Genomic DNA, 24,721 nt, shown 5'->3' with positions numbered 1-24,721 from the left:
ATTAGCACGATAAGCATGTTTTGTCTAGGAATAAGTGCGGGTTTTACATTATTTTCAGACATATTTGTTGGAGAACTTGAAAGTATACATCTAAACATAGCACTTAGCAGGCCTGTGTATGTACAACTGTTGAGCTATCGACTTTTTGATAATTAATCAACATCATAACTACAGTTCATTACATGGAAAGTTAAAGAAGTAATTTATCAAGGTCTGTCACAAGTTGAGTGTTCCATTCATCTCCCATTCCAGTCAGCTGGAGGTTTGCCCAGAGCAGTCTACATTACGCACAGTGAAGACAGATGAATCACCACCAAAATAATTTCACTTTCTTCTTTCATTGGAAACAACTATTCCCCTAATGCTCTCATTAAACTCTTTAATGTAAAAAGTCAGCGTTTGCTTCAGATGTCAAATTTGTGTCGTTTCAGGGTATGGTTCCGAGGGTGGGTTTAGAGCTGTATATTTGAGTTGAAATCCTCCTCCGGTGATGGAAGCGTCTGTCAAGAACTTCAAAGTCATAACATTTCCTGAAACAAAAACACAAGCAGTAGTGTGAGTAAGAATTTGTAATATTTTTACAATTCTCTTTGAGCTGAATTCTCCATTGGAATGACATAATCACAATTAAGTTACTTTGCAAAATCAATGTTATTTAATTTGTACTGGATTTAATTTCAGACATATTGAATTAATCCCCTTAAAGTAGCCACCCAGTAGTTGTAAACACTAAATCATACTTCCCAAAATTTGGCATCATGGCAACATGGCCGTGCCTCTGCTAAAAAAGGGGGAGTGTCTAGTTAGGAGTGTGTTTACATCACAGTAGGTGTGGTAACGAGTGCTTCTAAAGAGCTGGTACTACCCTCCCCTCTCCTAAAATCACCATTGAATTGCTGCACTCACCAGAAGCATCTGTGGTGAACGAGAACATACCTCCCAACTTCCTGCGAGTCAGGACCAATGTGCTGACAGCAGGACAGTCCCCTCAAGGTGGGACTGTCTAGCCGGAATTGAGACAATTGAGAGGTATGTTAAAGGGCTCATCCATACTTGCCATTACAAGTGCAGCATTGCATTGGTGGCCCGAACCTTTATCATTAAGTAACATGTCAATACAATATGTAAACCATTTAAATATGCTCTCTTTGTCACTTAGCCACAAGGGCAGAAATTCAGCAAGGCATTAAATTGATGTGTGCTAAATTAGTACAATCTTGTGTTATATAATGATCAGGGATTTTGCTTTGCGAAGGAAATGGTGTTGACTTGAAGAGTAGTATTTTATGCCATGACAAAGGATCCAATTTTCTCTGTCTTGCTTTTGTAATGTAAAGAAATATAATTTGTCTTAGGATGCCGACCCAGATACCTGTTCACACGTGAGGCCAAATCGTATAAGATCCAGACTTTCAGCTCTCAAACCGAGCTGCCAGATCTCCTTGGCTTCATTGTGGCCTGTTAGTGCGGTCAGCAGATGACCACAATTACAGGTCAATAGCCATCATCTTCTGGTCACATTTCCCTATGCGTTTTTTATTTTAATGGAAATAGGTTTGTGCGAGGTAATTAGTCATTCATGGCTCATTTACTTGGTGACAGAATCTGGTAACCCCCTTTAAGCTATAATCAGTCATCAAAAAAAAACAGTGATTGAATTGTTTGCCCAGAAAGCCAGTGGTTGAGTTAATGCTTAAAGGTCTATACAGCAAAACCAAAATAGGGACTGTCTGGTAGAAAAAAATTAGTGGAATGTGAGGTCAAAAGTGTGTCCCTCTTAAAGAGGTATTTACTGTATGAATGAGTGTTATTCCCAATGAGCATGGCCTTAAAGTCTAAAGTTAGACCAATGGAGAGTTAGGGGTCCATTTATTAAAGGAAGAGAAGCCCTAAATCCTGGGAAAACTAGAGTATGTTTTGGTTTTTTTGGGGGGGGGGTATTTTTTTTTGTAACTTTAATAGTTTTTTCTTCTAATAGAAGGTGTACCAGGAAGCTCAAGTCCGGGCTTCCAGTTCCAGGGCGCATGCACGTACTGGCATACCAGCTCAAGCATGGGAAGGAGTCCCAGGACTGGCTTGGCAAACGATTCCATTCGTCTTACCACTGCATTCAGTATCACCGGGGAGATCAGCTGACCCAGTGATATTTTCTTAATAAATTGTGAGAAAAAGTATTTTCGATCTCTGCGATGAGCGGTCTTAATAAGTAGACCCCTTGGAGGAAAAAAATATGAAAATGCTGATTTTCCATCTCATTCCTTTTATTACTCAATGGATTTGAATGTGCGTTATTTCCTTTACTTTTTGCAGAAATAGAACCTAGCTTTAACGTAGGGTATCACATGATCACCCCATTAGGTTTCCTTGGCAGTAAGTAGATTGCAAATATATTGCTGTATTGTTGTATTGTATAGTTGTCAAACATTTTATAAACACACAATACGGAACAGACTAATCTATATTACCTGTACTGATGATGTTATCAGGAAGCATGTCTCCGCAAAACCTAAAAATCAAGAAAGAATAAACATAATAAAGCAACAATAGTGAAAAAAAAGAGTGTAAAATAAAAATATGGTACGTTGGGACCAAAGCTGGTTCTTCCATTTTGCACTTTGTAAATAACCTCCACTAATTCTGGATTATTTTTTTGTGTGCAGTTTATTACCAAAATGTATTAGCTGATAAAAGAAACAGATACACATTGGTATTCTCATGACCTGTGGGCTAAAAGTATTAATCATAATAGTTTTACACTTTGGAGTAACTCTTATAGACAATTAGAAACAGCTCTGCATATTGTACTGTACACTTCCAGGGCTCTCTACACATTGACAAATTTATACACCTGCATTTGTGTTGATATTTGGCCTTCAGTTCACCAAGCCTTTTATCAGCCAAACACTGCAAACAGTGGTTCAAATGAATGGAATAAACTTTTCACCAATTTCACCCACAGATTTGCTTCAGTGATGCAAATACTTAATGATGTTGTAAATTATTGGAATACAATATTACGACCAAAATTTGCCCGATTTATAAATGCTTTTTTTTTCAATCAAACAAATACCACAATGGGTAGATACAATTACTGGGATTGACATTATAGCAATTGCAACAGGAAAGGAACTCTTAAAAAGACAATTTCTGTCAGTCAATGAAGTACTACAATAGGTGGTTCAAATTATTGGCATATAGTTTGCTGTGACTAAAACATTTCTGTCTGTTAACCAAGTTTTATGAATGCATTTTTTTTTTCATTATAAAATCAGAATTTATGTTGTGGACACTGGGAATTCCCTATGGGGTTCTGGTTGATTTCTGGCCCATTTTGAGTAAAAACTATCATATAGGAATTGTGCCTTGTCCTCATCTAGAGCGTATGACAGTATTTAGGATTTACCTAATTTCTGTCTCTATGTATTACCCTTGGTCTTTTTATTACTGGGCAGGTAGCCTCTGGGAGGGGCACTTTGTTTTTGCTCCCCACATGCACTAACCAACCCAGAGCTGATTTTCACTATAGCAGAAGGACCACATGATTGAGGTCTCCCTCTTATACTCTAAATCAACCCTAGCTGTTTAGCGCTAGGGTTGGTTGAGGAATTTAGGAGGTGGGGTAACATGGTGCCATTTCTTAAATTTATTTATTTGCACATGATACTGTTCATGAGGACGTTGGCGAGTTCCCCAGCAGATGCTCTTCTTTGATAAACAGGTTCCATAAAAAGTATAGGTCTATGGCAGAGAAGAACATGTCAAAGAACATTCCGATCTGTATAATAAAAAGCTCCACCCATACTAAGGTGAAACATAATAAAAGAAGCCTCATTGTCTCCCCACTCTCATGATTAATAAAGCTAAACTGTATTTTAGGAAAAAATCAGAAACCTTTATTTAAAGCAAACCCAGGGGGGTAATAAAAGAGTAACAGGTTGGACATTGGTGAGACATTACGGCTTCCATTGCGGAGAGAGGTTTTTCTGGGTGGACTGTCAAAGCGCACTAATGCAAAACAAAGGTGTTTTATGATGTGCATTGTTTATCAATGAGCTCCACTTTGCTTAGGAGATTGTTCCACTGTAAGTGTTTTATCAATTTAAAAATTGAATTTTTATGTCTGTCCAACAAACTTTCCCTACTCATATGATAGTACACATTTTGAAAAATCTATCACTAAAATACAGTAGAGATAAATATATATATATATATATATATATATATATATATATACATAAAATATATAGGAAAAAATATAAATTCATAACATCTTAGAGATTAGATTATGATTTACCTTCCAACTAAGCCATGATAATCGTCATAGCTGTCATATATTTCTAAGTAGTCTGACAGACAGTCAGTGTCCTCTTCAATATCCATCTCTAAAAACTCCAGGAGAATAGGCTGACCGATGTTGACACGGATATGCCAATAGCAGATTTGCTCGTTCTCATATTCATCAGGATATCCTGGGGATCTAATAATTCTCTCTTGCTCAGTCAGCACTCCACCACACTCCTTTGCTAAAAAATAAACCAAATACTTTACATTAATCTCAAACACCCTCCTTCTCCCCAATGTAATATACTAGTTGCAGAATGGTATAAGTACACTTAAATAGTCTTTACCAAGAGTTTATACTTTGCGCTGTATAGATTTTAGGCTAATTCACAGCAGATTATACTAAACCAAAACTTTGTTGACTTTGCCATAGTTCCAACCATTCTTGTACTCTTGATTGGTCAATGTTTCTAAGTGGGAGGTGAGCGGCCTTCAAGGAGAATTGCCTGCACTGGATGGTCTTCCAATCATTTATGAATCTCCCGGACATTCTGGGATAGTAGGCATCTATGCCCCATTCTGTTTTGACAAACCCACACATTACATTGGCCACACTCCTTTTAGTCCCAGGAAACTGGAAATGTCTTAAGCGAATGAAGGAACTCATGTAAGTTATATTCTGAATGTAACCCCTTTTATTTTAAACTGCTTTGCCTGTGTATGTTATGTCAATTGTTTATAAAATATATATTTTTTAATATTTGAATGCCCTGTACCTTTGTATATTAAATCTAGAAATTTAGTAAGTGGCGTCCTTGATACTCTAACGAATCCATTAGCCTGTTAACAAGAATATAGCTTGGCCAAGTTAACCCTTTGAATGTCGGTGTGTGCTTTGTTGATACATTTGACTAACAAGCCTAATGTGTGCTTGTATTTACATTTGTCTAACAGCCTGGAGGTGTGAAGAGTTAACCCTTTGTTTGCTGGTGTGGGCTTTGCTAGCCTGTGGGTAGCCAGAAGCCTTGTGTGCCAGTGTGGAACAGTATATTGGGGTCCTATTGCCGGTGTTTAATAAAGCTTGTGACAAACCTGAAGTGTGTTGGGGGGTGAGAGCGCTGTATGGGGGCGATTCAGTAGGTCTATAACCTGTGTGATCGTTAGAGAGAGACTGCGGGCTGGAATCCTGTGTGTCCTCAAACACCCCAAAGTTACGAAACCTGCGACCGTGTTTGTGGCGATCAGTCTTATTGTTCTACACTTTGCAGACTAAGAGCTGCCATGTGCTGATACACATCATGATATTGATGGTACTGTATTGTACATATGAAGCAAATGTGAAATTTCCATCATGATGCACATGGTAGTCTTAAAATGTAAGCTTGTAAAAAAGTAAAGTTTGTTATAGCTAACATTTTAATTAACAACAGGAAAGATAATAATCACCTAAAGTTAGTGACTTGTTAGGCAGAGACTGTCAAAATTTGTAACATCCTTGATTGAGTGAAAGGATGCAACTAACAGTCCCTCCAACAGAACTATTTTTTGCAAGGAAGATACGATTTTTTTATCTACTAAAGAGTCTAAATTAGTGGGTGATCAGATCGCAACATTGTTATTATATCTATTCCGACTGTCTTGTTTTAGGTGGGACAGACACCATTTGAAGGGTCTATCCCATCATCTTGATAGTTGGAATGTTGGAAGGTGTGAACCATTGACTGCTGCTCTACGTACCAGCACAGCGCTGAACATTTCCTAGACCATTTTGTGTTTGTCACGTTGCATTTACATGTGCCCACTGCAGAATGAAGTCTCATTGGAGCTCACTTAGAAGTGGACGCCCATGTGTTCATATCTTGCATAGAAAAAAAATGCACGTTACAAAAAGCGCATGTACGGGCATCTATTGAGCCAGACGCATCTTAAGGCGCACCCTGCTCAATCGCAAAGCATTTGCGCCAGGCATATGTCAGGAGTAACAAGTGTGTATACTTGGATACCACAATAGCGTAGAGATAATGAAGAGAAATGGTATGATAGTAGTAATATGCACAAGAAACAATAGTGTCTAGACAGTTATTAACAAATGCCAAAGTCGCATGTTCCATATAAAATATAATGAAATACAAATTAAATTAAAAAATACAAACATCTATTGTTTCCTCTTTAAAAATCAAATGTAAATCTTCGTCCCTGCAGCAGTATAGAATGTCCATTAAAAGGTGTATCCATGTCTAATTGTGTAGCAGTTACATGAACATGTCTTTACTGTACTCGGCTAACACTTGCCCTCCCCTGTTTGGCCTCTCCAGACATAAGGAAACGCAAATCAACGATACACATTTCATTTTCGTAAGAGGAACAAATAAGTTTTTTGTGTGAATCAGTTGAAAAAACCACCTTATTGCAGCCTAATAAGAGAACACTGTAAGATTACTTGCATATTATACAGGTTATATTATTAAAACATTAAGAACACAGCATAAGTGATACTTTAGAAGTACCATACCAGTAGGATTGTAGCAGTAGGTGTCCCATCGTTCACTTTTATTTAACCGGTAGCCATAGTCAATGATGCCCTTTTTCCCGAATCCACAGTTGAACGTAGGCTTTACTATGGGATACCCGACTCTTCCTTTCTGCAGCCATCCTGCGGCGCATACATGGAACCCTAGGGACCATTAATAATACAAAGTAATTAATATACACAGAAAGGGTGGGCGTTGATCTTTATCCTCTTTCATGGCCCTGTAATCCAGAATCCCTCACTTATTGTCATTTTTCTACTTTTCCTGTTCTGTTAAGGGTAACGTCAAGGCGTAATTGCCTTTAATAGCATGTAATTTGTTCCACGGTTGCACAAGACTTTAAAGAGATCAGACATTTTGCGTGACTGCAGTGCTCAGTCAATTTAACTTGCTGACTTATTTCAACAAAGAAGCAGTAAATATAAAGCAATTTAAATTGTGATCTCATGGCAAGGCCTACGGTACAGTAGATCTATTGTATGTAGATGTAATGTGTGTTTGACTGGAAGCCTCTTGGTCCTATTTACCATTAATGTCTTGAAACCATGATGATGCTATAGCTAGCATTAGATTTGGGTGGAATTCTGTGCACTGAAAACACTAAGGGGTAAATTATTCAAATAGCGGTTTTATTAAACCGCCGATCTGAGACGTTTTTACAGGCGGGTTTTAAACCGCACGATGGATTGAAAGCAAATCCACTGATAGGCTGCCCAAAAAAGGCAGTTTCATCCTGCAGAGCATTTATCATCTCCATCAATTAATCTTTAACTTTGGCTACATACAAACCATTGAATGTCAATAGAGGCAGATTCACAAACCACCAGCAAAACAGACAGAACCAAAGATGTAGTTGTGAGAAGCAAGATTGCTCAAGCAGTATGCCATTCATAACATAAGAGGAGGCTCCACGACTCATGAATTACTGCGGCAATCATTATTTAATGGCTATGGGGATAAAATTAATGTATAGTTAACTTTTTATGGGACAATTTTTATTGTTCATTATATTTTTTATTGTTTTTATATTATGGGACAATATGAATATATAATCTTATTAAGGGGCAATAATATTTGATTGCTAACGAGGTCAATAATTATTTATGATGGGGCTCCAATTACCAGAATGCACTTGCACACGTGTATGCTGGTAGTTTTAGTGTCACATTTGTGCAATATAACCAGCGCACCCATCATGAAATAATAAGTGTTGCCCCATCATAAATCATTTTTGCTTCCATTATAATTAAAATATGAATGCCTCTTAATATAATTATATGTTCATAGTGCCCCTTAATATAAAAAAACAATAATATTGTACCCTTAATATAATAAATAATAAACATTGCCCCATAAGTTAATTATAAATTAATTTTGTCCCCCTAATCATTAAATAATGATTGCCACAATAATTCATAAGTTAATGTTATAAATGGCAAACGTCAAGGCATCTGCTGTAGGTGAGCTTATCCCAATCTAGATATTTTGTGCACAAGATTCGCCTATTTATGTATATGCTGACACATAGTGATTTATACATACACTTGAATATTTACATTACGCAATAGTACTCCGAGCTTAGCTCTGCACCAATTATAGATTTCTCAACTTGTGAAGAAAAAAAACTGTAAGGAGAAAAAGTTTAAATTCCCAGTAAATCTTTTGTTTACTTGTCTGGCATTTCGTAGGAAATGATCTCATATTAGTGAGACTTGTAAGTATTACTTCTGTACTTACACAATGCCATTATTTTACCCTTGCCAAAATTTCAATGAATTGCAGATGTTTGAGAGCACCCTTGAGCTATTTAGGAAAGATTTAAAATCTTTGCACATAATTATTTGTGTTTCTAAGCTTTATTTCTTTATTTTCTCTTCAGAAATTATTTTTTTCATATCACATTGATGCAGAATAGTTTTTATTAATTAAAGATAAGCCTATTACTAGGTGAATATTAATGTTGAATAAGACATGATTTATCACAAAGTGTCTTTGTTTATAATTAGCAGTTCAAGATTATTTTAGGTGCTGGGGACATTGTCAGATCCGATCATGGATGAAGCTTGCGAGCAGGGTTCTCTTACCTCTCCGTCTGTATGTATTACCCAGTATTGTCTTATTAATGTCTGTGCCCAATTGTAAAGCGCTACGGAATTTGCTGGCGCTATATAAATAAATGTTGATGATGATGATGATGTATGTCCAATGTGGCCACAAACATGTACAGCTAAATTGGATGTATCCGGGGTTTTGGTACTGAGATCTAATAGGGGCTAATTAGTGGGATTGGTGAGAGACTGCAGATACTAATCAGATGTTGATCAGAATCCATAGATGTTTAGGGCCCATAGACACAATAATTTGTGACTAGTTTGGTCTAAAATTACCAAATTGTCCGCTGGAATACCTACATTCATGGGCAGCTATACTTAAATGTTTTTCCACCAAACAGGCAAAGAAAGTCTGATTGCTGAATTAAACAGAGATTGCGCTGCTCACAATTTGAATGGAAATGGGACGACGTCACCTAGGTGTGACATGTGATTGGTTGGCCTCTGTCAAACACAGTGACCATGCTTTATTATAGTAGGATGGAGAAACCATTTAATTTGAACTTGTACTCTGTGTATGCAATTATTTTTAATTTATATTTCTATATACAGTTTGTCATAGCAAAAATACTTGAAGGTATCCATTTTTATTTAGTGAAGACATACCAAGATAATACACAAAGCATCCTTCTTGACCTGAGAATCACTACCTTTTTTTCCACAGACAGGCTGGGACACCAGTACTTTGAACATGCCCCCCTCCCGCTGCACTCCTGCTTATTACAAGCTGTCACCAGGAAGTTTTCTGGTGTCATGGGCACTGATATGTTTTTTTGGGGGTTTTTTAAGTGCCAAAAACTGTTCTTGTAATTAATAGAATGCTGGCTGCCTCTCCTTTATTGATCCCCAACAGCATATATTTGTTCACTTAACTCTCACTGGCTGTTGGTACTCACAGCATTCTAAGGCTAGGTTCACACTGAAGTATTTTTCGACCAACGTGTTATTTGCAACGATTGTACCTACGACTTAAGGTCCAATCGCTCTGGCATGCATACACACTACACACAATTTACCTTCAGATCTGTGCTCTTCATCTGGTCGTTGAAAGAATGACAGCACAATAGTAACTCATTCATTCATTCCTGTCACACTGATTAAAGCCGCCTTGTTATAGCTATCCACATGTCCTTACGAATTTCGTTAGCTTCTGTGACGCTGAAACTAAATTTTCAGTCTCAGAACGAACAAACTATTTCACTTACAGCACTCTCTAGATTTAGTGACCGGGACATGTTCATTGCCGGCATTGGCCAAAAAGCCCATGACTCTGTAAACTCTATGGAGATCATGATCGTGAGTACCAATACACTACATGATTGGAAGGTGATTGGAACGAGATTATTAAACAGTACGACCAACCAAACGAAACAACAATCAGCACTTTGGAACTATTGTCATTCATTGTGTGATTATACACACTAACGCGATATGTGGCTGAGCGGTCCGTTTATCGGGTGATTGGCCCGATAATTGGCTGAAGAACCTCTAGGGCCAGATTTACTAAGCTGTGGGTTTGAAAAAATGGGGATGTTGCCTATAGCAACCAATCAGATTCTAGCTGTCATTTTTCTAGAATGTACTAAATAAATGAAAGCTAGAATCTGATTGGTTGCTATAGGCAACATCCCCACTTTTTCAAACCCGCAGCTTAGTAAATCTAGCCCCTAGTGTGTACCTAGCCTAAGTAACCATAGTAATGCTTGTTCGAGATAACAGACTGCGCTAATGCTCATCACTGGTTGCCAGTGGCGATGACCAGAGAAAAGCATCAGCAAGGTAAGTCATGCTGGTCATCAGTCTCAGTATACTGGTCGGTCTGGTGTTTATTATTCAAATTCGTCTATTGGCCCACATCTTTAATATCCTCCTGCCAGCATTGCCTCCTCTTCCTTACGATATATTATATGCTTCTGGTTATACTAATGCACAATGACTTGTACCTATTTTTCTTGCCTCCTCCAGTTGATCATATGTAGCAAGTTGTCCTCCTTCATATTCACAGACGGCTCTCGCCTCCCTGAAGGTAAGTTGGTATTTTCCATTCCGTGATTCTCGGTGATAAACTCCAGCTGCTTGTTCTGAAGGATATAACAAGTAACAATTATGATATTGTTTAACGGTATCTAATCCAAGTCATTAATCCACCTCCAGCGCTGCATATAGTACATAACTGTCGGAAGCAGACAAAGGATCGGTTTCATTGACGAGGGGGTGTTGGACAGTGGCCCAGAGTTAAAACAAAGTTTTTAAGTCATATTTTAGTGTTTATGTTCCAGATTTTCCATTCTGTGTATTACCCCTGCACCGTTGTGTAAAACTAAACCGAGTCTTTTGTTGTTTCTTGTGCATTTTAATGCATAATAACATTTTTCATAGTTTAATGAAAAAAATAAGCAGAAAGGCTCCAAGAATCCTTTTAAATAAAAAACAACACAGAGGGTTACATTTACTCGATTGTTTTGGTTATTCCTATGTGGTTAGGCCTATTTTAGCCTTACACAGTGCTGGTTGTTTAGCTGTCAGTCTAACTCCAGTATTCTCTACTAAGCTGTTCTCCACTCGCAGGACATCTGAGGTCAACACAAACATTAAAACATTTTTTTTTTTGCACAAAATGCAATTATATACTAAATAATGACATTTTAGTCCTAGAGTTGATAATTCCTGTCACCTTCAATATTCACATCACAGAGCTGTTGGACTAGTGATGACATCATAGCAACATATTAATTTCCTGCTGTGTAGGAAGCAGGCTTTGAGGAACGGTGAATTATGGTCACCTCCTACGCTACCCGATAATAAGTATTTACTGTGGAGATGGGTTAATACTGCTTGTACAGTTTGGAGAGTAGTCCTGGTACAATACAATGTACATCTCTTAGCTCTATGGGACATTATTTTTCCCAATTATAGTTAGCGATTTTTTATTAACCCGTTAGTAGTTCATCTCCTGTTTAGTTATTTAACTGTTCATTATAGCTATTTCCAGGTAATTACAAACTTTTCATGTGTAGGGTTTTCAGTGTAATCACCATGTTAAAACATGTTAGGCATGTTTTATCCATATATTCATTTATTTTTATTCAATAAATATTGTGTTTTTAATAATACATATTGAGTTCATCTAATGCAGAGTAACTTATGACCTGTAGTGTGGAGGGAATATCATCTTTGTAAGACATTCTGGTGAAAAGTTAGGCCAGCGTAAAGAAAACCTGGCTTGAAAGGTGTTTGTACAGAAGTCATAAGCATCTAATTTGCATTTACACAGACTTTCTAGCTTTGACATCACGGGAAGGGGGGCTGTGGGCATCTGTAGCAGTTTTAAAAACTGTCTAGTAACTCTTAAGAAATTCTGCCTAGCTATTTAACTGTTCATTATATCTATTTCCAGGTAATTACAAACATTTCATGTGCAGGATTTCCTGTGAAATCATCATCCTAACACATGATAATTGCTGAGGCATGTTTTATCTATATTTTAATTTATTTTCAATACATATTGTGTTTTTAATAATACCCATTAAGTTTATCTAATAAGCTTTTCCTTTGGTTCTTGCATTGCACCATTGTTCATTATTTAGCATATTAATTTAATTCTGATCAGGTTCAATCATGATAGTGCTTCAACAATCTTTTGTATCTTTGTAGCCATACATAAATATTGTGCACTTCTCAATTAAACAACCAGTAGTAGTGTAGTAGTCTTGTGGGAGGCAGTGACCTGACCACTCGTGTGATTGTGTTACTCCGGACAAGGCTACATGTGATAGAGACGGTATCATGTATAACTTGAAGGAGAATGGAGAACACAGACTGAGTGCTAGATAAGAGAACGAGCAGGGTTTCCCAACAGCACAGACTAGTGACGTGACTGAAGTCAGGGTCAAACTGGTGCAGAATGATTGTGTGATCAAACACTGCTGTATGAAACTTCATACTGTATATCCAACTTATATTATTGTTATTAACAAAATTTTAATTAGAAAAAGTACCTAGAATAGAGTTGGGCAACAACATATTTTTCAGGGTCCTAATAAATGACCCTTGGTGCCAGAAGGAGGAAAAGCATCTGATCACATTAATTTAGATTAGTTTATGAAGGACTAGTGACGCCTTATGATCCAAACACAAACTATCATCATCAGCAGTTATTTATATAGCGCTACTAATTCTGCAGTACTGTACAGAGAACTCTCTCACATCAGTCCCTGACCCATTTACAGTCTAAATTCCCTAATATACAGAGAGAGAGAGAGAGAGAAAGACTGGGGTCAATTTGAAAGCAGCCAGTTAACCTACTAGTATGATTTTGGAGTGTGGGAGGAAACGGGAGCACCTGGAGGAAACCCACGCAACACAGGGAGAACATACAAACTCCACACAGATAAGGTCATGGTTAGGAATCTAACTCATGTGCCCAGTGCTGTGAGGCAGAAGTGCTAGCTACTAAGCCACTGTGCTGCCTCTCCCGCTAGTTACTGCTAGTTACTACACTGAGATAATTTTGTGACGCCCCTCAATTTTATATTTGTAAGTCACCCAACATTAGTACTCTCAGCAACCCTTCATCAAAAGACGCCATCTTGCTGCAGTAATCCATGCATCTCGGTGTAAAAACAGAAACTAGCGGGAACATCTGTGGGCAAGTCTAGACTCCATGGTTATTTAGGGAGAGTCAACCATAATTACACACCTTTTACTGTATATTCCCACACTGCACTTACTCCCAGATCAGCTAACTGAACGACTTTCCTCTGTCTTCTATAATGAAAGTTCTCTACCAGCCTTCTCCTCGCTGACTGCCTGGGCTCTGTCTACATGAGTGTCTAGTAGTAAAATTAGATTCCCCCACTCGTTCCCCTCAACCTCCCCATCCCCTGTGTGTGGCTTGTTTCAGGCCCCCACAGTTATATATGAAACTTGGAACTGATATTTATAAACATATTGTACTTTTTAAAATGTTTTAAAAATGTAATCTGAATGTTCTGCTAATGACTCTTTAAAAACATACTCTGTCCTATTTTATTAACAGTGTACTGGCATTGTTATAATAGTCTGCTTCAACCAATAGAAATAAAGCATTAAAAAGCATAAATATTTGTGATGCAGTAAACCATGATTTTTTCCTATTATTTCTTTTTTTAACTTGTGTGTTTCTTTTTATTTTAAATATAAAAACAATATAAATCAAAAGACAAATAAAAACGCAGTTGAACGAATCGTATAGTAATGACTTGAAAACACACTGGGGAAATAAGAAGCATTACATTGATAACTGACACAATAGTTTTGTAACGATGTGAATATGCCAGCTAATAAAATGGTATTAAACTTGTGGGATGTCTGAGTCAGTAATAGACACTAGAGGCTCCTGGGAACTGTAAGTAATTACCACTTCAACTAATACTATGGAAAAAGGAGAAAGAAAACTTTCCTACGGAACAGAAACTGACATGGGGATAAACTTTGCCGTTCCGGCTTTGGAGTTCTCCTGCCAGTATATCAGCGCAACATTTTTCATAGGTCAGATCACATAGTCTTGGACAGAATGAATACTGAACTGCCAAATATTTGGGCTAAGGAGAAATCTCCACTAATATAGGACATTAGTAATTATTACAGCTTAATATGTTCTCAGAATATTGTTTCGCAGAAGTAATAAACTTTTTTTGTAGTCTCTTTCTATGGCCCCATGGTACTGCCCCTGTTGCCCAACATATCTATGGCCCATTGTAATACTGGACATTGATTTTTTTTTTTATTAATATCATTATCAGTTAATTATAGATTACACAGTCACATACTGTTTAAAATTGAAGTAAATCCAGACAAAACTCAGGTGCATTAAGTATAAGAATTAGAGGATAAGTAGGTTTAATTTGCTTTGTTCCATCCAGCATAGTGGATAGATATATGGGTATATGTTGATTTGTAAACATTTCTGAACTGTAATGACTGTTATTTCTGCACGTTTTTTAAAACAAATCAAGGAATATCTGTTAAAACACCTACATTTGCTGCACTCCGGGGATAAGTAGGCACTCCGTCAAATTTCCACAATTCAGCGACTAGTACCCTCATCCATGGGCAGCACTGTGGCTTAGTGGTTAGCACTTCTGCTTTACAGCACTGGGTTCATGAGTTCAATTCTGTGAGGAGTTTGTATGTTCTCCCCGTGTTTGCGTGGGTTTCCTCCGGGTGCTCCGGTTTCCTCCCACACTCCAAAAACATACTGGTAGGTTAATTGGTTGCTAACATATTGACCCTAGTCTGTGTCTGTCTGTGTGTGTGTGTGTGTGTGTGTGTGTGTGTGTGTGTGTGTGTGTGTGTGCGTCTGTGTGTTAGGAAATTTAGACTGTAAGCCCCAATGGGGCAGGGACTGATGTGAATGAGTTCTCTGTACAGCGCTGCAGAATTAGTGGCGCTGTATAAATAAATGGTAATAATAATCCATCCCATCCCATCACCACCCTGCAACCATTTCTTGTGGAAAGAGGCAGCAATGGGGGAGGAGAAGAACGCTGCACGTTCACATAACCTCCTGCAGACCACGTCGCTTTCTCTGCCTGCAGCCCGCTTGTGCATAATCCCCTCCAGTATAAGCCCTGAAATGAGGACATACCCCAGGACTCGGAGCACAACATGAATTGGGGACAGATTTATCTAAATGTGGTGATATTGCAGATTTATTATCGCTGCTTATTGCAGCAATAAAGATTCAGTATCACCACAATTTATTAAGAAAATATCATCGGGGCAGGTGAGTACTGGCCCGAAGCGGTAAGAGCAAACCGGTAGTCGGCACAAGCTTACGTGGTGGAGTTGAAAAACCAAATTTGGGCTTTTGACTCTGTAAAAGGGTGATCCTAGGGGTATGGGGTTCTAATCTCCGTAATAGTCTGGTAAATGTGTGGATGATCATTTAATAACGTTGCTTATGACTATTACTCCACTAATGTAGAAGAATAAGTTTAGAAATAGATTTGAAATATTTTTAAAACATTTAAATAGTAACAACTATTAACCATTCAAAAACTTTTTTTAAAATAATAAAAAAATATTTTCCTGCTAATTTTCATCTGTTATCATCATGCTGAGGCCGCAATAACAGAACGAGTATCGTGGTGGTACAACTACGCTGCGCTTGTTAAAGTCATAGGGAAGCCTTTACCAGTGAACGCCGACGATTCTTACCGCGGATGGGGATTACCGTTATCAATAGCAGTGCAGCAGTAATCCTTTAATGTACAGTGCGAATCGGAAAAAAGTCCTATTGCTGGTGAAGACATCAGTTTTTCACAGTTTGATAGATAAGTCTGTTAAGCCAAAATCATACATCTATCCCAGGAAAATTAGGGCTGTTGCCGCTAGCAGGGATGGCTGGCAGAGACTGCTGGAACATGTGGTTCTATTACAGTAAGAGCCACAGGTTGCCAATAACTGCTCTGGATGATACTTTTAGCATTTAATCTTAAAAAAATTGATATTCCATGATTGTCATGGGATAGAGGTTTTCTGAGGTCTAATAATTGCTGGCGTTCAGTACACTGTCAATCATAATATTGTTTTTAGCTGCAGTGCTGTGTTTTCTGGTGGAGAAATTGGATAAATTATTGTGAAATACCATCAGTTACCACACAGAGCATATTTTCCACATTAAAGGGTAATTTAGATGACTGGCAGTAATTTCCTAAAATAGTTAACTCAACTACGCAGGAGAGATGGGTGTATAGCAGGCTACCATGTAATTGCTCCAATTTGAATGTTGTTCTTTGGATTACATTGACTGTCTGCCTTTGTGTCCACAGTAAAGCATATGCATTGCATAATGTTTTGTACATAGTAGCCTACAGAAAGGGTCAAGACCTAAAGGGGCAAGGGCATTGCTGAAATGAGAATAGTTTTTATGCATTTTTGAGTTTCTTAAGCTGCATTTTTAAGGCCACATTTTTATAGAATTTGTGAATATTTAAAGTGTGTCTACAGGGGCTGGTGGGACAGGGGGCATTTGCCCCCAGGGCTGGTCCCATAGTGGGCTACCTTGGGCTGGGTCACTGGGCTTTCTGGCAGCCCCTGTGTACCTATCACCTACACCCAGTCAGCCCCATTTATACAGTGTCCTGGATGCATACTGCATATTGCTTTGGTCGAGTGCTCCTAAATTGTCCTGCACAGGTTGGGGTGCACGCCTACTTTCCGGGCTTTGAAAAGAACTTGGAGAGGCGTACTGTACAAAAGTGTAAAGGTCACATCATCACATCTCTTATTAAATTACACTTTTCAGTTTTTCTCCTAAATTCCAGGAAGGATTAGCCTCATTTGTAGCTTAGATTAATCATGAGACTGAGGGGGCGTCAGGATTATATGTAGAACTTTCATATGTTTGCCCAATCTAAAAATTAAAACAAATGCTCCAAAGTGCCCCTAGAAATGCGCTTCTCCTCTGAAATGCAAGTGGCAAAATGCGTTCTAATCTACTATATAAAAGCCTAGTGGCGTGTGTCTGTGTGAAAAAAAAAAACAAGCTGCAGCGCCACCTGCTGGGCGGAGTTATACACTGACGTACTAAATTCTTAGTGTGTGTGGGGAAAAAAACTCAGAAAGGGCTGAAATTTGGTATACTAAGATGTTTTTAATTTGTTAATTTAATTTGTTAATTGTTAAAAGTGTTTATAAAGATTTAAAAAAAATATATATATATTTCTTGAAGGAGAAGTGATAGTTGGGAGTGGTTGGTGGTTGCCGGGGGTGACAGTGGGGAGTGGTTGGTGGTTGCCGGGGGTGACAGAGCGAGAGGAGTGTGATACTCAGGACCGCTGAGAGAGATCCCTGTGTCTGGATAGATGTGGCGATAAAGATGAAGGATGAGGTGATGGAGAAAAATGATGAGGTGGTGACATGTGGACAAAACCACGTTAAAAAAGGGCACTTACGTCGGGAAGTAACGCTCTTCCCCTAAGGAGGCCTGGGCTATGGCCCAAATGCATGACAAGAACCTATTTAACACCTTAAGTAGCTTGATTTGACTAGAATGCATGAGTATCATGCACGGGTTAACTTGTAAAGTATAGGATGAGATCCGATATCTGGGTCTGAGCTGGTACAAAAGTGTTTTTGCAGAGTCAATATGACTTTACACCAGTCCTCAGGGCTCCACAACAGTGCAGGTTTTCCATATCTCCTTGCTGGAGCAGAGGTGTATTCATTACTGACTGACACATTGTAACAGATCCACATGTGGTCCTAATTATGTCACATGTGATCCGGAAAACCTGCACTGTTGGGGAGCCCTGAGGACTGGGTTTGGGAAACCCTGCTTTACACCTTTCCATGAAGACTTTTGCATCAGCTCAGACCCAGATATCGGATCTCATCCTATACTATATTAGAATGCATTTTGCCACTTGCATTTCAGAGGAGAAGCGCATTTCTACGGGCACTTTGCCCAATCTAAAATAAAAAAAAAGCTCCAAATATATGAAAGTTCTACATGTAGTCCTGACGTCCCCTCAGTCTCATGATTAATCTAAGCCATAAGTGAGGCTAATCCTTCCTGGAATTTAGAATAAAACTGAAAAGTGTAATTTAATGAGAGCTGTGTTTCTAAAGTAGACGCTATGATGATGTGAAACACCCTCTCCATCCTTTTTATATAATTTTAATCATCTTATTGCACAAAATGAAATCCCATTTTCGCAGAAATTTAACGCACCAGTGCGCCTGCTCTGTACAGAACAAGGAAGATCCAGTTCTGCCCAATGCCTGAGATCTTCCAGTGTAAACTTCTATTGTTTCGCAAAGGGCTCCAAACTGCTTCACAAATCCCTGCACTTTAGTGAAAATCTAGGTGCACCAATGGAAATCGAGGAGCGTGATGTCACCAGAGAGCATTGTGCACTGGGCCTCAGCTGTTTTGCACCTTGTGAATGAGGCCCAGTGGAGGCAGCATTTTTGGCTGCACCAATATTAATGAACATGCAGCCCATCAATTAACTAGGAATTAGTGACATTCCAGAAACATGCCTCACTGAAGTCACTAGTCTATAGTGTCTATATTAGTCTATATTATATATATATGTCTATATTATATATATGTCTATACTGGTCTATATTAGCCGAGTATAAGTTCAGCCCACAAAGTGACAGGTACACTTGATTCATGTTTGGACGTAAGACTGTTTGCATGCTGTATCTTCCGTGACATAGTTCTGCGTGTGATCAGAAACCAACTTTACGTCAATGAACACAATTGCATGCAATTCTTGCCGGAAATCTGTGACTTTGCAGGGGAAATTTAAAGAGGCGATGGCTTGTCATGGCAAGTTTGCCACTTGCAGAAATCGGAACTTGATACATTTACCCCCTGGTGGTCTTTTATGTACGTTTATTTCAGCCGTATCATTTGCACCAGCTACAGGGCAGATGTAAGTGCCGACTGATAGTGATGACTGACACGGCATAAACTTTGTTTGGAAAAGTACACATACAACTCAGAATATGTGTATGCAAATATGATAGACCAACCATCATTTTTATTAATGATTATACTGTTTAGAATTGTTAATTTTATAATGCTCATTTTTTTGAATGCATGATGTGACCTTATATTGCACATACGCTTGTGGGTTTCCTGCACTCTGTTCTATCTGTTAACATACAGTACGTAGAGTATGGGTAGAGCGTACTTAAAGCCAGATTCAACCAGAGACGCATCTTGAGATCCGCTTGTATTTGAATTCGGTCAGAACTATGCTCAAGTTTCGTGAGCTTCCTTAAACCACAACTTGCGTGCCGACTTGACTCAGGCCCTAAATGTTTCCTTTGTAAAGTACTTATGGGCTAAAGTATACTGTTATTAATTAAAGTTAATCAATATGTCTTCCCTACTATGTAGTTGTACAAATAGTTTAGAGGATTATCAGAATACCTGTACCCTTTTTTGTTCCAAACGTGGCTGTGGACCATGTTACATATTCACCCCAGACCCTTACTCAGCGGGAATAAAGGCCCCATTAGACCAGTGGTGGGCAATAGACTTTCTGGTGAGCCTGCAGCCCCCAGCTCTGTGCACCGATACGACTTATTCTCTGCCTCGTTATGAAGCAGAGAATGAACGGTTGCAGCTGACTTCCGCATCACTTGACATTCTCATCACACTGCATGGAGGTCATACAGCACACACAATCAAAGCAGGAGGAAGGAGTGCAGTGTATTCTGCACCTTGTGTTTTCACTCCTTCCTTTGCGGGCTCTGGCTGTGAATGTAACTATATTTAGTCTAAAGGGTATATTTACTAAACTGCGGGTTTAAAAAAGTGGAGATGTTGCCTATAGCAACCAATCAGATTCTAGTTATCATTTATTTAGTACATTCTACAGAATGCTAACTAGAATCTGATTGGTTGCTATAGGCAACATCTCCATTTTTCAAACCCGCAGTTTAGTAAGGTTTTTATACAGGACCTTTTATAAAGCACTGGGACTGAATTTGCTAAAATGGGGCTGTATTGTATGTGACGCACATTGGACTATATATGATGGACAGTTGGATCAGATTTATACAGCCTTTACTTTCTGCCACACTGTTGCAGCTCACCATATTATTTTAGTAAATTTAATCCTGCAATGTTAAGTTTTACTAAGGGATCACATTGTGGAAAAAATAGTGCAAAGTTCTGGCAAAGCTATCTTTGAGTTACGCTGTTTCTTTGTCATTTCATGGAATGCCTTACTGCATTGTATGTTTAAATTTATAGCGTATGAATACAATTTGGATGGCATTGCATTCTATTCTGTGGAGTGTTTGGGATCTGGGAACACTTAGGGTACAGTCAGCGGAACAGTTTTGAAAGTTCCGCTCATCACTAAGTGATACCTTAACTGTCACAAATTACAATATTGCAACTGTTGCATCATTCATTATAATTTAAATGACAGTGACAGACGACTTGTGTATACATTATTAGAATGCATAAAGGAGTCATGTCATCCAGTGCACATTACTGATTAGAAACTGTCATCTTGATTTGATTTACAAATAAACTATTGAGTATATAGTTTATAAAATAGTAAAGTTTTGGGCTCATGATATTTTAGAAATTGTATTAAAGATTAGTATATGTCTGGAGCCCCACTCTGCATGTTGATGTTTTGTCTACTTTTTATGACTTATAAGGCAATAATGTGTTATTTTAAAAACATTGCTGTTAGTTTAACACATTTGAAAAGTCATAATATACAGCAGTATAAATGTAGCTCAATGCTGAAGCAGAAGAAAACAAGCAAAAGAAAATTGTACAGTAGGTTGTTTCTGTAAATATACATTTAGTTCCAGGAAAAGTGAGCTAACCAGTAATTCAGAACAAAACAAAAGGTTTTCATTGCTATGAAGAAATTGAAAAAATGCATCACATGTAAAATATAAATCTTTATAGGTTAAGTTAAATATTTTAGCAGAATATTGTCTTCTAAAACATATCAGATTCTGTAGACCCGACGTAAGCAACCTGTAAATCGACAGCTCTTGTAGGACTACAAGTCTAATCATACCCTGCTATACTTTAAAAGAACATTCTGAGAGTTGTAGTTCCACAGTAATCAGACAATCACAGGTAGTTTTGCTGTATGAGAGCTATAGGTTGCCTACCTATTCCTTAGACTTGTAGTTCTACAACAACAGAAGAGTGACAGTACCGTTGCTCTGCTGAATGAGAATCGCACATTTCCTATCTCTGCTCTAGATGATTTTACATTTGTATAAGTAAAAACATTTGACAGATTAGTCACATACCTAGCCAGATTGAATTGTGGAGAATTCCGTTCCTGAAACCCCATCCAAAGGTTTCATCCAAGTGCAAGGCAGTCAGAATGAGGAATATCAATTTTTTCATGTTTCAGAGATTTAAGAGGGAATTCTTCCAAGGGAAACTGCTCTTGCATCTGACGGAGCCCTTTTTAAACATCTGGTCACCAGATCTTTTAAAGCAAGATCTTTTTTTTTCCCCTGCCTACTGTGAGTTTAGTGAGCTTGCACCAATTAAACGTACAGCTGTAGTATTTCACAATTAGAATGATGTCAGACTATATTACTAGGGAAAGGATGACGATAATAGAACCCACAAGCATGACTGCCCATGTGGTTATGACCAACCAGCCTCTGTGGGGGGGATTCATCAAAGGTTACTTAGTCTGTTTCAGCAGCCATTAACCTTCCTGTCTATTAGATAGCTTGGTTTGTGTATGTTGGGAGTGACATGTCTGTAAAGAAGGTATCACCTTTATATGACAATGCAGAATCTTTTTAGATTGAGGATGTTTTTAGATTGAAAGCTCTTGTGTTAAGGGCTATTCTCCTTAGGTTTGTTTGTGTCTCAACACTTATTCCAATATTATATATAAAACATTTTCTTAATAAAATCTTTTATGCGAAATACGGACAACATTGTATTATAAGTTCAACTTTGTTTTGTTGCTTACGTTTGTATTGGGCAGCATGGTAGCTTAGTGGTTAGCACTTCTGCCTCACAGCAATGGGGTCATGAGTTCAATTCCCGACCATGGCCTTATGTGTGTGGAGTTTGTACAGGGGAGGGCTGGCATAGTTTAGCCGGGGGTGCAAGACTCGACTTAGCAGTCTGTTTTAAATGGAAAAAAATGCCGGTGGTCCAGTGACATAGCCCACTATGGGGCCGGCTCCTGAGTTTGTATGTTCTCCCCATGTTTGTGTGGATTTCCTCCAGGTGCTCCAAAAAACTTACTAGTAGGTTAATTGGCCTGTTTCAAATTGACCTTAGTCTCTCAGTGTTTGTGTGTGTATATGTTAGAGAATTTAGACTGTAACGGGGCAGGGACTGGTGAGTGAGTTCTCTGTACAGCGCTGTGGAATTAGTGGTGCTATATAAATAGATGATGATTTTCACTGTAGAGAATACTTGCCCACTCTCCGGATTGTCTGGCTCCCGAATTCCAGGTAGGTCTCCCTGGAGAGCAGACCATTCTCATGTGAGCCTCCGTGAGGTGATTCGTGGTGAATCGTGTAATTTTGGCCCTGTTACCTTGGCAAAATTATACTTTCATGGCATAGTGTGGTGGGGGCGGGGGCCAAAATGATGCGATATGTTGCACCCCACGCCCTTCCATTCTCACATTTCATCTCCCGGAGGGAAAGATTAAAGAGTTAAGTATGCTGTAAAAAAAATTCACATGATTCTTCGACTAAAGATGGTTCAAAAAAATAAATACAGCTTTTATTAAAGATGATGGACTTGAAGGAGGACATGGGGGAGATGCTCACCCCGGAAGACTGGGAAAAAATTTGCCTGCGTATTGCTTAAACCTCAATCTGTGTTAAAATTAGCGAAAATCCCTGGAAAATATACTTCCGATGGTACTTGGTCCCATATAGACTTCACACTATTTATTCAGTCGTCTCCCCCACAGTGTTGGCGCTTGTGTGGTCAAGTAGGCACCCTGTCCCATATTAGGTAGCACTGTCCGAAACTACTCCCCTTCTGCGACTCTATACACAGCTTCATCTCTGCCCTTTAACATTTCTCTTCTTACCTCTCTATCTTACTACCCCGACCGCTACCCGGTGTTTCAAATCATACACACAAATTTATTACACATATTCTCAACGCAGTGAAATGTCAATTGGCATTATTTTGGAAAAATCTGGAACCCCCTTCTCTTCCCTCCATTGTTACTCGTATTTGGCAGGTTTACCGTGTGAAATATATTACGCCACACTCCTGCCCCTTTCATTCATGTCTGGAGTCCCTGGATTGAATATCATGGCTATCCTCCACTATTGGCGTTCTGATAAAAATAGATAAAAAAAAAATCGATATCTCTTTCAAATCCCTCTCTCTTACCTATCTACTATGCAGTGACCAGTGACATCCCCCTTCCCTATCCTTTACCCTCTAGTTTTTTATCTTTCTTCCCCACCCTCCTTCACTCACCCTCAATATAGCATTGACCATGCACAACTTTATCTGTATTATTTGATGCCTCACATTTCGATGTTTGTTGAGCAAATGATGTTTTAACATATTTTATATCAGTCCCTGAATTCTAGCCAATTTACACGTGAATTATATCATTCGATATCTTCCCGTGCACACCTTGGACCTTATATCCGTGGCGAATTTTGAGCTGAAGAAAATAGTAATTGTCCCATCATCCCAACAATTTGCTAATGGCTTTGGTCATTGAGGTGCAAGACACAAAGGGTTAAGAAACCAAGTAGAGTGTGTAACATAAATATGACAAAGAATGTCGGAAAATATGTGTAAAAACATTTCAAAAGTGTGACATAATTGCCTGAAGGGCATTGAAAATATCTTTCAGATAGAGGTATCTGTAAACTTTCTTTTAAAAGGTTAACATTGTCTGAAAGCTAGAAAAATTTTGTGAGCAAATATATAAAGGAGTGTCCTAAAACCATTTTTAAAACAGAGCTAGAAATGCCAAAGAAAGAAAAAAATCTATAAAAATTTTGTGCCAAGCTAGACAACAAAAAGTAATTGCAGTGTAAAAATAAAGCTGTTTAGATACATAGGGCTAGATTTACTAAGCTGCGGGTTTGAAAAAGTGGGGATGTTGCCTATAGCAACCAATCAGATTCTAGCTTTCATTTATTTAGTACTTTCTACGAAATGACAGCTAGAATCTGATTGGTTGCCATAGGCAACATCCCCACTTTTTCAAACCCGCAGCTTAGTAAATCTAGCCCATAAAGTTAAAAATCTAAGGATAAAAAATGTTTTAAAAAAAATGCCTAAAATGCATC

General features: G+C 38.4%; 1 protein-coding gene across 1 annotated transcript; it reads right to left on the bottom strand.

The window, feature by feature from the left end:
- Positions 1–16: 16 nt before the first annotated feature.
- TNFAIP6 (TNF alpha induced protein 6) lies at positions 17–21,940 on the bottom strand. The gene is made up of 6 exons (XM_075180852.1): positions 21,719–21,940; positions 10,867–11,004; positions 6,794–6,955; positions 4,295–4,523; positions 2,466–2,506; positions 17–530 (listed from the first exon to the last, which is right to left on the bottom strand). The coding sequence occupies exons 1-6, from the start codon at positions 21,816–21,818 to the stop codon at positions 412–414; spliced, it is 789 nt and encodes a 262-aa protein (XP_075036953.1). The 5' UTR covers positions 21,819–21,940; the 3' UTR covers positions 17–411.
- Between the last annotated feature and the right edge of the window lie 2,781 nt (positions 21,941–24,721).

The sequence above is a fragment of the Mixophyes fleayi genome, chromosome 7, assembly GCF_038048845.1.
Source record: "Mixophyes fleayi isolate aMixFle1 chromosome 7, aMixFle1.hap1, whole genome shotgun sequence".
Classification (NCBI taxonomy): domain Eukaryota; kingdom Metazoa; phylum Chordata; class Amphibia; order Anura; family Limnodynastidae; genus Mixophyes; species Mixophyes fleayi.
This window is presented reverse-complemented; position numbering and strand designations above follow the sequence as displayed.